Genomic DNA, 11,770 nt, shown 5'->3' on the forward strand with positions numbered 1-11,770 from the left:
GCAGTGACAAGACCTTGGCTCCAAGGGTCGACAGCGGTGTGTGTGTGTGTGTGTGTGTGTGTGTGTGTGTGTGTGTGTGTGTGTGTGTGTGTGTGTGTGTGTGTGTGTGTGTGTGTGTGTGTGTGTGTGTGTGTGTGTGTGTGTGTGATGAAGGGGCACACCGTGGCCCTGGCCTGCCTGTTATGAGGGGTATGTGTCAGCTGTGCTCTACCCCCTGCTCACCCCTCTGTCTCACATTAAGGATGCCAGCAGGTGCAGGTCCTTATGGAAGACTACTGTCCCACTCACACCACCACTCTGTGCCTGTGTATGTGTGTATAGGTGTGTGTGTGTGTGTGTGTGTGTGTGTGCGTGCGTGCACGCGTGCTCGCTCCACCCTAGGCTGTATGCCCCAGGAATGCCACAACTCCCACCAGTGGCCCAAAACATCTTCTCTATCTGCCCTTCAGATCAGCCTATGTCTGCCCTGAGTGCATGAAGGCGTTAATAAAGGTTTCCCCTGGACCAGAGTCATATTTAGACACTGTGTTTTCAGTAAATTAAGTTCTATAAAATCAGAAAGTGGTTTCAGAGACAGCCACAACCTGAATGAGGAATGCATTTAAAACTTCCTGCCAGAAGACTTAATGGAGCTACAGGAAGTGCAACTACTATAATTGCATATTTTATATTTAAACATTATTGCAACATTGCCAGATGAACTATTGTACTTTAGAAACATTACTTTGACACATATTGAACCACCATCTGTTTAGCCTCTCACATCAGTAGTATTGTTGTTAGCACTTTATGACCACAATTCCTATAAACCCCACTTATTTCTATCCTTATTCACTTCTTTTCTTCAAGATGTTAATGGAAGAGGATACAATGTTGCCAAAAATGAGTAATAAAAATACATTTACACAAAGACATTTATGAAGAAAAAGTACTATTTTCCAGATCTCTGACTTGAATTCACCAACAGAAATCACCCATTGCGAGGAAGTTTGTACAGAAGTAATGTTTGCTCTCTTCCTATTTTTTGCTATATAAAGGTACTTTATTGTCACATACACATACATGTAGCAAAATTCATTCTCTGCATTTAACCCATCCCTCAAGGGAGCAGTGGGCAGCCAATCACAGCGCCCGGGGACCAACTCCAGATCTGAGCCAGTTCCTTGATCAAGGGCACGGACTGGAGAACCTAGTACATGTTTTTGATGGTGGGAGAAACTGAAGCACAACGCAAACATGGGGAGAACATGCAAACTCCACACAGAAAGGCCCGGAACGACCTGAATTCGAACCTAGAACCTTCTTGCTGTGAGGCCACAGTGCTAACCATTGGGCCACCATGCTGAATGAATGAATGAATCAATGAATGGAAAAATATATATATATATATATATATATTATGTGTTCATATCATTTTGTAAACAGAGGCACACATTTTGCTAACTCCCCCTGCTGTTTCCACTATCAGTACCTCCCTAAAGCAGATTTACCCTCTGCTATTGTTTCTCTCATCCCCTCTCATCCCTCTCTCTTTGTGTCCCAGCTCTGGTTTGCCTTTGTGAATGGGTTCTCTGGCCAGATCCTTTTTGAGCGCTGGTGTATAGGCCTCTACAACGTGGTGAGTACCGGCCCTCACTCCCTCTCAAACTCCCTCTTTTGCATTTCTCCACTCTCTGCGTAAGTCTCACCCCCTCCCTATTTTACTAAATCTCTCGCTCTCTACCTATCTAATCAATCTATACTTTTCATACGTCTTCTTATCACTGCTCTTTCTGAATGCCATAAACATTTGTATGCATGTGTGTGAGAGGTTTTTTTCTGTGTGTACTTAAGTCTGAATGCAGATGCCTTCAAGCCCCCCACTTTTAAAATATTATGAAGTTCCTTTTATGCCACTACTGATATGAACACTGATTGTCCAGCGAGTCAAAGTGTATACACGCTGCTTTGTCATCTTGTGTGTGATGCAGATATTTACTGCACTGCCTCCATTCACTCTGGGGATATTTGACCGACCGTGCAGCCAGCAGAACATGCTCCGTTTCCCACAGCTCTACCGAATCACCCAGAATGCTGAGGGCTTCAACACCAAGGTACATGCACACCACAAGCACACGCACACACACTTATATTGCGCACACACACACACACACACACACACACACACACACACACACACACACACACACACACACACACACACACACACACACACAAACACACACACACACACACACACACACACCATGTGCTGCATCTTAAGTCAAAGCTAAGTACTCTGCATTCGACTTGTCATGCCTTGTGGCTCATCTGTGGGATTGACGAGTGATGTCTGGTGTTTGTTTGGGACGCTGGTGAGTAAACAAGAGTGGCATGGAGACTGGGATGTTTCCATGGCAACTCCTAATAAGATTCATAGGGCCAGAATAAGGAAGTCTTTCATTTTAGAGTACACCAGCAACCCAACCTACTGTATGTGTGGGAGTGTGTGTTAATGTGTACAGTTCAGGAAAGCACTTTTGATGGCAAGAGCACAGTGGAAGTTGTGTGTTACTGTGAGGAATTGCTGTTTTTGTATGTTTTTATGTGTGGTGGCATATATGTGCTTTCACTCACTGACGTTTCTCACTCTTTTCTCCCCTCTATCTCTCTTTCTGTCTGTCTCTCTCTCTGTCTTTCAGGTGTTTTGGGGTCACTGTATCAATGCACTGATTCATTCAATTATTCTCTTTTGGTTTCCGCTTAAAATGTTAGAGCATGGTAAGTGACATGCCCGAGTAACTCATCTACATTCCCATAATTCCGGCTGGTAACCCTTTGTCATTAGGTGTGTGTGTATGTGTGTGTGTTCCCCACAGACTCGTCATTCAGTGACGGTCAGGGAAATGACTACCTGTTTGTTGGAAACATGGTCTACACGGTAAGCATCTTACTTGTATGTTCGATGTGTTTATGTGTCTTTTTGTTTATATAATATAATTCTGTTTTTATTTCTGTCTTTTGGCATGCATTTAGCATATGCACAGTATTTGTGTACACACCAGCACTATGCTGCTTCCTCAGAGACGTTATGAGTCTCCAGTCAATCTCGTCACGTCTAGCCAGACTGTCTCTTCTCCACACTCATCCATCTGTTCTCTATATTCACTTGTCTATTTTACACTCTCACTATCATTTTACCCCCTACATTCCCATGTGAATTTTAGTGGTGTTTATTTGTTATGTGTATGTAGACTACAGGGGGCTGTGGGGGTCCTGAGTTTTTTCACTGACATTGCTGAGTTTACTATATAACATTTAATGTTTATTATCTCCACAGTCGCCAGCCAAGTAATCCTGTTTCTCTGTTTTTTTATTTGCCCTCCCTCGTGTGTGTGTGTGTGTCTGTGTGTGTGTGTGTGCGCGCGCGCCTGTGTGTGTGTGTGTGTCTGTGTGCCTGTGTGTGTGCCTGTGTGTGTAGTATGTGGTAGTTACAGTATGTCTGAAAGCTGGAATAGAGACCACCGCTTGGACCAAGGTAAAAACATTAACACACTAATGCGCCATACCACATGTGCTGTATTTTACTCAACCATTGATAAATTAAGAGGAGGGGGTCCACTCGGTGATGATTTGTATGAAGATTTCATATAATCTGGTCTAAATGCTACATATTCAGGAAAGACATGGGAAAATATGTGGTGTACCTTGATCTTGTGGTAGAGGTCTGAGGTTCCCTAAACAGCAGTTGCTTACACCACCCAATTACACCTCCCACCCAACCAGCTTTATCGTGGCTGCATTTCTTTCCCATTGCTCCTGTTCAGTATTTCAAACTTACAAAAAAAACTCCATGTCCAAGTGTTCATAAATTAACACTTCCTAACCATTCAAGTCAGGCATGTGCTGTGAAGCAGCTGCAAGAACTGTTGAATAAAGTATGCTTTAACAGATGAAACTTGCAAGGATCGAATGGATGCCGTTACTGCACGGCAAAGGAGAAAAACAGACCAGAAAACAGTGAGATTCCCATCTGTTAGATGAAGAGTAAATATATAGGAGCGAAACAGATTTAATTCAACATAGTCAACCTAGAGCCCAGATGTCCTCATTCCTTTCAAAGAATGTTTGATTCAAGTCATGAGAAATATATTTTTACACTCTAAATGGCTTAACATTAAACTTGCAATTTTAAGGATAAATGGCAGCTTCCCTTTCTCTGATATCCTTTACCGGGACTACACAAAGTTATCGCCCCAAGAGCTAACTGGGTAGAGTGCGTACCATTTTAAATCCGCACAGCGACTTGATTTTGAGTCCGGCCCAGGGCCCTCAACTGCAGGTCTTCCCCTCTGTCTTTTCCCTCTTTCCTCTCTGTCTAAATAAAGCTTAAAAATGCCTGTTCACTATCAAATTATACCACATACTAGATATACAGAACATCAGATTTCTTACGATAGTGCAAAAATAATATTCAACAGCTAGTACAGTAAACTTAGCCTCAGCAAAATACAGTCAACTTAATTATGTTTTAAACAAGGAAATATACGAACAAAGAATAATTAAACAAAAGTAAGAATCCAAGTATTTGGTTCAAACATTTTGGAACAAAGTCAACAGAGATGGATGTAGACCTTTTTTTTTTTTTTTTTTTTTTTTTTTTTTTTAGGACAACAGTAGCCACGATTTAGCTCATTTCTACTGTTGGAGAGAGTTATAGAGATTGGCAGGATGGACAGAAGGGCGCTGACACTTTTGTCCGTTCAGCTGTCCACACAACAGCCTGGCAGTAATGAAGCAGGGTCCCACTGGAATTCACACAGTGTCCCCTTTCAGCAGATCACAGAGAGCAGGACGAAAATATAGGAAGGAGTGAGAGAAAGGTTGTGTATATTCGGATGAGCTGGATGTAAACTATTTGACCTCACGCTGTCTTCTTCTCCGTCTCTTAATCTCCATCCTCTCCTGCACTCTCTCCCCTTCCCTCCCCCTCTCTCTCTCTCTCTCTCTCTCTCTCTCTCTCTCTCTGTTGTAGTTTTCCCACCTGGCGGTATGGGGAAGCATGGCGCTCTGGATGGTCTTCTTTGCTGTCTACTCTGTCATGTGGCCCACCATCCCCATTGCCCCTGACATGCTTGGCCAGGCAAGTCCCTCTCCATAAACACATGTCACTCATTTCAGTAACAGGGTGAAAGGGGGTTAAAATAGCCCTACCCTCTACATCTCTTTTCTGCAACCTCCATCACCTGCCCCTCCCTTGTTCTTGGTTGCCAGTACATGGCGCCTTTCTGACTCACCTCTTGGGTGTTCCACGTCGGCACTACTGGAGCCCCGGGGGAGATTTATGCCTTGCCAGCCCCTCTCACTAGGCTTCCTGCACCTGCTGCGTGTCACCCGAGCCCCAATTTTTTACTGCCCTCTGTGGAGGTGTTGACTCAAGAGGGTGGACTGCTGCTGCTTGTGATGAGGATCCAGTGGGGGTGAGGAGAGTATAGATGGAGACCCCCTTGATTGAGAGATTTGTTTTAGAGTTTGGGGATCCGGTGGTGGTGAGGCGAGCTGCCCCACTGAGTGGGTAGAGAGTCTTGGAAGGGGAAGGGAATAGAGCTGTCTAAACTCCCCTTGGCCCATTAATTCAATTTGTGTCAGAAATCAGGAATGCGGTCAAATATCTCTGCAGCTGCTCAGTCTAACTGGGGAATGGTCAGAGACACTCAGCCACCACCACCCCACCACCCCCCCCCCCCCCCCCAACCCTCCATCCCCCCCACCCCCCAACTACCCTATTACCTCTCTTATTTCCCCTGCTCCCGCTATCTATATTTCCATCTGTCCATGGGCGACGGGGGATGGAAAAGAGCTGTATATTTCTGCTCAGAATAACTGTGGGTATAAGTCTGTACATGTGAGAATTGATGTGCTATGTGTGTCCAGCTATGTGTTATTTGTGTTGATTGTAAAGCGGTGGAGACCAATAGTCTGTTTCTATGGATATAACAAAGCAGAGAAAATCATTTAGCATTCCTCCATCCTCAGAGTGTATAAAGACCATGTGATATAATGTGTGTCCAGTGCTGTGGAAATGAACTGTGTGCAGGTGTTTGTCACACAGAAAGCCGTAGAGTATGTCTGTGTCCAGTTGGATCATCTATGACTTGGTTGTGATTCCAGGTGCTGCAGAGGATATTTCCTAATGGTTGTCCGATTCATTTTCCCCATTTCCTCCCCCTCTGGGAACCAAATTGTCTCTATATATGTGGATCCAAACAAAGGAAACACATGGTATAGGCAATAAAGTAGTAGAAGTTAAGGAAGTTCTGGTGCATAAAGTGTTTGTGACTGTTGACTTAAACGTTAACGCCTAGAGACAAAGACTTGCGAAACACCACAGAGCTCTTGCAGATAACTAAAGGGGGAGATATTGGGTAATAAAGGGAAAATGGAGGGATTTACAGTAACAGGCGAGGACAAGCACCAGAAAATACAGTCACTAATAATGAAAGGAAGTTGTGAAAGGGTAAGATTGGCACGAGCCACAGGAGAAACGTGTAGGAGTGAGAGGCATGGAGACAGACGGACAAATTGAGACAGTGGTTAGATGCATGATTAATCCCTGGAGACAGACTGAGGATGAGGGTCAAAGGTCTACAAGGCTGTTTGCAGCTGCAGAGACCGGTAGGGGGATGGGGGGGGGGTGTATGTGGTTACTCACTAGCATTTTTACCTTTTTAGCATAGAAGCATTGTTTTTCAGCTGTGGGAATACTGTGTTAAATCCAGTTTGTGGTGTAGATCCTGGTTGTGAGAAAGCTGCTAACACTGGGGTTATTCTCACTGTGCTGTGAATGGCTTTCAATGTACTTTGTCTCACATTTCTCTTTGCCTTTTTTGCCTCATTGCAGAGAAAAATGACTTAATACTCCATTTGAATTAATATTCAAGCGAAATAAATGGAGCCTGTGTGTTGTCATTGCAGGCTGGCAAGGTGATGCAGTGCTGGCACTTCTGGCTGGGCCTGGTCCTGGTGCCTACTGCGTGTTTACTCAAAGACTACGCTTGGACCGCGTGAGTAGAACACATTTAATATAAATACATGGAAAATCCATACAGAGAGTATTTAACTTAACCGAGACGTTTACATAACCCATATTGAGTCTATGTCAACACTTACGCACACTTTATATTATGAATCACATGTGTATGCAAAGTAAAACACTTTCCCTCATGGGTCTGATGAGCTTATTTCTGCTTTGTAGCACACGTCGCACTGTGAGGAAGTCTTTGCTAGAGGAGGTGCAGGAGTTGGAGGCTCGGGCCGTAGACCCAGGGGCAGCTGTACTTCGGGATGCCAGCGGCCGCAGGTATACAGGATGCTAAAAAGCATCACGGGATCTCACCTACATTCATATCCATTTTTTTTTTGTCAAAATCTTTTATTTTAGGATTTTTTTTAAGAATAATCCATTATTATCAATATTAACACTATGTTCATGTGCAGATTCAGTATACAACTATAATATACTCAGAGGCCACCTTATTGGATACGCCTGTAAAATTTTATGCAATTCAATACAACAGCACAGCCATAAATTCTACCTTTACAAAGATAATGATAGTTTTTATTGACACTGTCAGAGAGATTTTCATTAAACTAAATGTTTGTTACTGAGGTTGTAGTTTGCAGGGATGTTGAACTGGACTGCATCATAACCACCACCACGAACTACGGCCGCAATAATAAACATATAGTGAATTAGCACATCTCGGAAGATTTTAACAAAAACTGGGCATTCATAAAGGAGGAATATGTGGCAGAGCTGTCGTATTGAGTTGCATTAGATCGTATAGGTGTAACTAATAAAGGGGCCGGGGAGTGTATGTTTCTGTATGTGTGAAAATAAATGGCATTTCTAACTCCCCGGTGGCACCGTCCACAGGGCCGAAGCCAAGGCTGAGGTCCCGTAGAGCCAGAGCTGTCCCATGCTCACAGAGGTAGTTTCTGGGTTTGCACTGTCCCACTGTGTGAACTGTGACCTCAAATGACCTGTGTGCCCCACTGCAAGCTGCTTTGGACTGACCTTTGCTTGTTTTCCATTAACTTAGTTCACACCTCTCTCTGTTTTATCTTTTTCATGTTTCTCCTTTTTCCATTGCTCCATCTGTGGATTGCTTTATAGGTGGATCAATTTGAACTGCCGTACAGACCTGGTGTGTCTTCTGGATTTGTCTGTTCTCTCTCTGTGATTTAGTTGTGTGGTGTCACTAGAGCTGTGTTAGAAACGGTGCCATTGTGTAGTTCTGGGAGACATTTTTCTAAGTTATAGATACAGTATGGATCGTAGAGGTTTGACTGTGGGTGGCAAGAAGTACTTGTACTTTACTTGAGTTTTTTCCATTTTATGCTGCTTTATATTTCAACTTCACAACATTTCAGAGGGAAATATTGTTCTTTTTTACTTCACTACATTTATTTGACAGCTTTAGTTAATTTGCAGGTTCAGATATCAAATTCAAAACATCCTAAAAAACACCAAAACATGAAAACTACTAAACTGCATATAAAGTTAAAAAAACAATCAAATAATACAATATATAGTTCGTTAGTACATTTTTGAATGCAGGACATGGTGATAATTATACTTTTATTTTAGGATCAGACTACTTTTTTCCTCCATTGTTTGCTAGTAGGGATTGCAAAGAGTTGTGTAATAATCTGCTTCAGGATCAGATGTGAGTGAGTCACCCGGATAAGCTGCTGATGAGCAGTTTGATCCTTGAAAAGAGGTAGAGGGGTCTGAGTTATGTTTTTAAAGGTGTGTAACCACACTGCTGCGCCTAACCCCTACTCAAGGCCCTGTCCTGGACTGACCCTGCTTTTAAACCCAGGAAAGCAGGACTGAGTCCTTTTGCCCTGTCCATTTAGAATAAGGGAAGTAAAGTAGCGGTGCACAGAGAGCCAATGGAGCAAAAGGGAAAAGAGCACATCTGTATTTGTAGTTCCTGGGGAGGTCCTGGGGTAGGCATGGGAAAAGGCTGGAAAGGTAGAGTACAGGAGTGCCTCGAGGGAAGTTCAAACGAAGCACATCCTTGGGCCTTTTTTAATCTGATGTTAGCCAGAAAGATACATTATAGAAGGACAACTTAGTCGCACTGATGTATGAGCCTTTCATTTATTTGTCCAGCCACCATTTATTCTTTTATCATTCACTCGGTACTGTCATCTATCTAACAGACATCATTTTTGTTGGCCAAAAACTTCTTCAGCAAACTTTAGAGCCCCTCAGTTTTTTTTTCTCTTTTTTTTTTTGACAAACACTCTAGTGAAGGTTCCCAACAGTCACATGCAGTATTAAGAATTTCCCAACTGCCTGATCCAAATCTTAACCTTGGGAAGGCTGGCTCTAGTCCATAACTACTCCGTTGATCATCACAAGTGCCAGGGAAACCCCTCCTGTGAGAATTTCATGCTCGATTGGCAGATAAATGTAGAAAATATATTCTGTCAAATAAAATTGGCAAAAAGAGACTTTTTGATTTGGCAATCACTAATACCGGTGTCCTTGTATTTACATCCAATGCCTCTGCCTTTATGACTTTAATGGCTGTAATGATGATGATAAGAGTGGAGAGAGGTATCGTTTGTTTTGTGTGCGTATGTGTGCGTGCCTGCATTTGTGTGCAATATCTGGAAAGGGCTTAGTTATTTTTGGTCACAGGAGGAGAGGAGCCGTGACGGCGTGTGGTCTCCGAACAGAGGATCCAGTCTTCTTCTTGGAAGGGGGGAGAAGGAGAGGAGAGGAGTGTTTGTGGGGGGGGGGGGCTGAGGAATAGTTTACTGTGGATGTCCTGTTACCCTGCAGTCAGTTTATGACTTTTTGTGTGTTAAATTACATGTCAGAAGCAGTCAGTATCCAATCCACTTCATACCAAGGTTTTATTCTGGTTTTAAATCCATTTCACTTTTGGTTTGCTCTCTGTGTGTTTCTGTGTTGATCTGTGAAGGAGAAATGTACTTGGCTTATATCCTTCAGTGTTTTGCTCCAGGGAAGTTAAAGGTTGACTGCCTTAAATCTGGGTGTAGCGAAGACATTATATTTTGACTTAAAAAGCAGCTTAACCTGCCACTGAAAGCAAAAAAAATGAGAAAAGCACTGAGAAATATGTGCACTACTTTAAGAAATATTTCCCAGTAGCTTGAAATGGTGTTGTGCTTTAGTGTAAGTAGTCGAGAGTCTCTCTTTAATTACCAATTATTAAGTGGCTATGTGCCGTCACTGTGGAGTAACTGATCTTTCTTTCCTTTCTCTGCAGTCTAAACGAACGAGCCCATCTGCTGACAAGAGTATTTAGGAAAACGCCTTCAAGCGTAGGACGTTCAAACTCGGTGCAGCAGACTGTGTCGCGTGAGTGTCCTTTCCAAACACATACTGTAACGTAGTCCTGCTTCAATACAGGCCTTAAGAGAGAGAATTGTGTTTCAGTCTTTCTCTTGTCCCTCTCATCACATGAAAAAACGTCTTAAAAAGACATATTAAGCTTTTACAATCATTGTGTATTATACCAAAATAATCATAAACGAAGACAACACATACACTTACCAGAAAAATGGAAACCCCTGTACATAGCTAGGCAATCCAGTATAACAGGCCTGTAATGAATACCACAATTGTGAAACTCGATTCAACTTTATGGTTGCAGTGTCTGCACACAAACACCCAATGTACTGAATAAAAACTGAAGTCAAGTGCTGCACAGCAATACATCATACAGGTGTTTCAACATTCATTTAAAATGTTCCTCCCTCCTCTTCTCTCACTCTGCAGATGGCTATGCCTTCTCTCAAGAGGAGCATGGCGTGGTGTCCCAATCCCAGGTTGTGCGCTCCTACGACACCACCCGCCAACGCCCCAGCCTCTAGCCCTACCCCTGACCAATGCTTCTGCTCACCGTAGCAACGGTTATCAAGGCGACAGCGGAGACAGACTTATGTGACACCCTCACGCCGCTTGACCGACCCCTGCTGTTGCCTTACTGGAACTATGACCTGACCCCTCATCGGGGGCGGGGTTAACGGTCAGGCGTGGTGACCGTTGCTGGCGCATATAGAGGACTGACTGACTTGAGAGAACGGACCAGGCCGATGTTATGGAAAAAAACATTCTTCAAACTCAAACAAGCTGCACAGGCATGAGCAATCATAACCACGCACAGGCATGACAAGTCAAACTCAGAGACTGTTACTCATATCTGTATACCCCACAGACTGGGTTTGCTTTATGCCACTGTGTGTTTATCCGTGTGTTTGTGTGCGCGTGTGTGCATTCCTGTGCGTCTGTATCTGCCTGTGCATGGTATGTTTACACGCATTGGCGCTCCTGTGTTTGTGTGCATGTGTGTTGGCCCGTGTGTGTTCGCTTCCACGGTTCTCCCTAATCTCTCTCGTGAGGTGGGTTTAGCTTGTCTGTCATCACATGCCCATGTGGGAGGGGAGGGGACGTAAAAATAAACACACACACACACACACACACACACACACACACACACACACACACACACACACACACACACACACACACACACACACACACACATGCACTGATGAATTCCTTAAAAAGGGATGGAGGGAAGCAAAGACTAAGGTACGACGAAGCCTGAACCCCAGCTACAGCCCCCCGTCCTGTCCCCCATCTGCCCCCCATCCCATCACAGCATCAAGCCTCACTGCCAAACACCACAGAGATGCCACTGAGGCAGAACGCTCATGCCAAACTGGACCACCACCCTGCTGCAGC

General features: G+C 43.8%; 1 protein-coding gene across 6 annotated transcripts in view; it reads left to right on the plus strand.

Annotated features, from left to right (window-relative positions):
* The window catches only part of atp8a2 (ATPase phospholipid transporting 8A2), a 50,197-nt gene extending 38,674 nt beyond the window's left edge, over positions 1-11,523 (plus strand). For all 6 annotated transcript variants that reach the window (XM_028569568.1, XM_028569570.1, XM_028569569.1 and 3 more), the window contains 10 exons: positions 1,544-1,618; positions 1,971-2,093; positions 2,682-2,760; positions 2,859-2,920; positions 3,461-3,517; positions 5,015-5,122; positions 6,955-7,043; positions 7,235-7,339; positions 10,290-10,381; positions 10,802-11,523. In XM_028569568.1, the coding sequence (XP_028425369.1) occupies positions 1,544-1,618; positions 1,971-2,093; positions 2,682-2,760; positions 2,859-2,920; positions 3,461-3,517; positions 5,015-5,122; positions 6,955-7,043; positions 7,235-7,339; positions 10,290-10,381; positions 10,802-10,896 (885 nt within the window). In that variant the 3' untranslated portion in view covers positions 10,897-11,523. The remainder of the gene's footprint in view (positions 1-1,543; positions 1,619-1,970; positions 2,094-2,681; positions 2,761-2,858; positions 2,921-3,460; positions 3,518-5,014; positions 5,123-6,954; positions 7,044-7,234; positions 7,340-10,289; positions 10,382-10,801) is intronic.
* The last annotated feature ends 247 nt before the right edge of the window (positions 11,524-11,770 follow it).

This window comes from Perca flavescens, chromosome 22, assembly GCF_004354835.1.
Source record: "Perca flavescens isolate YP-PL-M2 chromosome 22, PFLA_1.0, whole genome shotgun sequence".
NCBI lineage: Eukaryota > Metazoa > Chordata > Actinopteri > Perciformes > Percidae > Perca > Perca flavescens.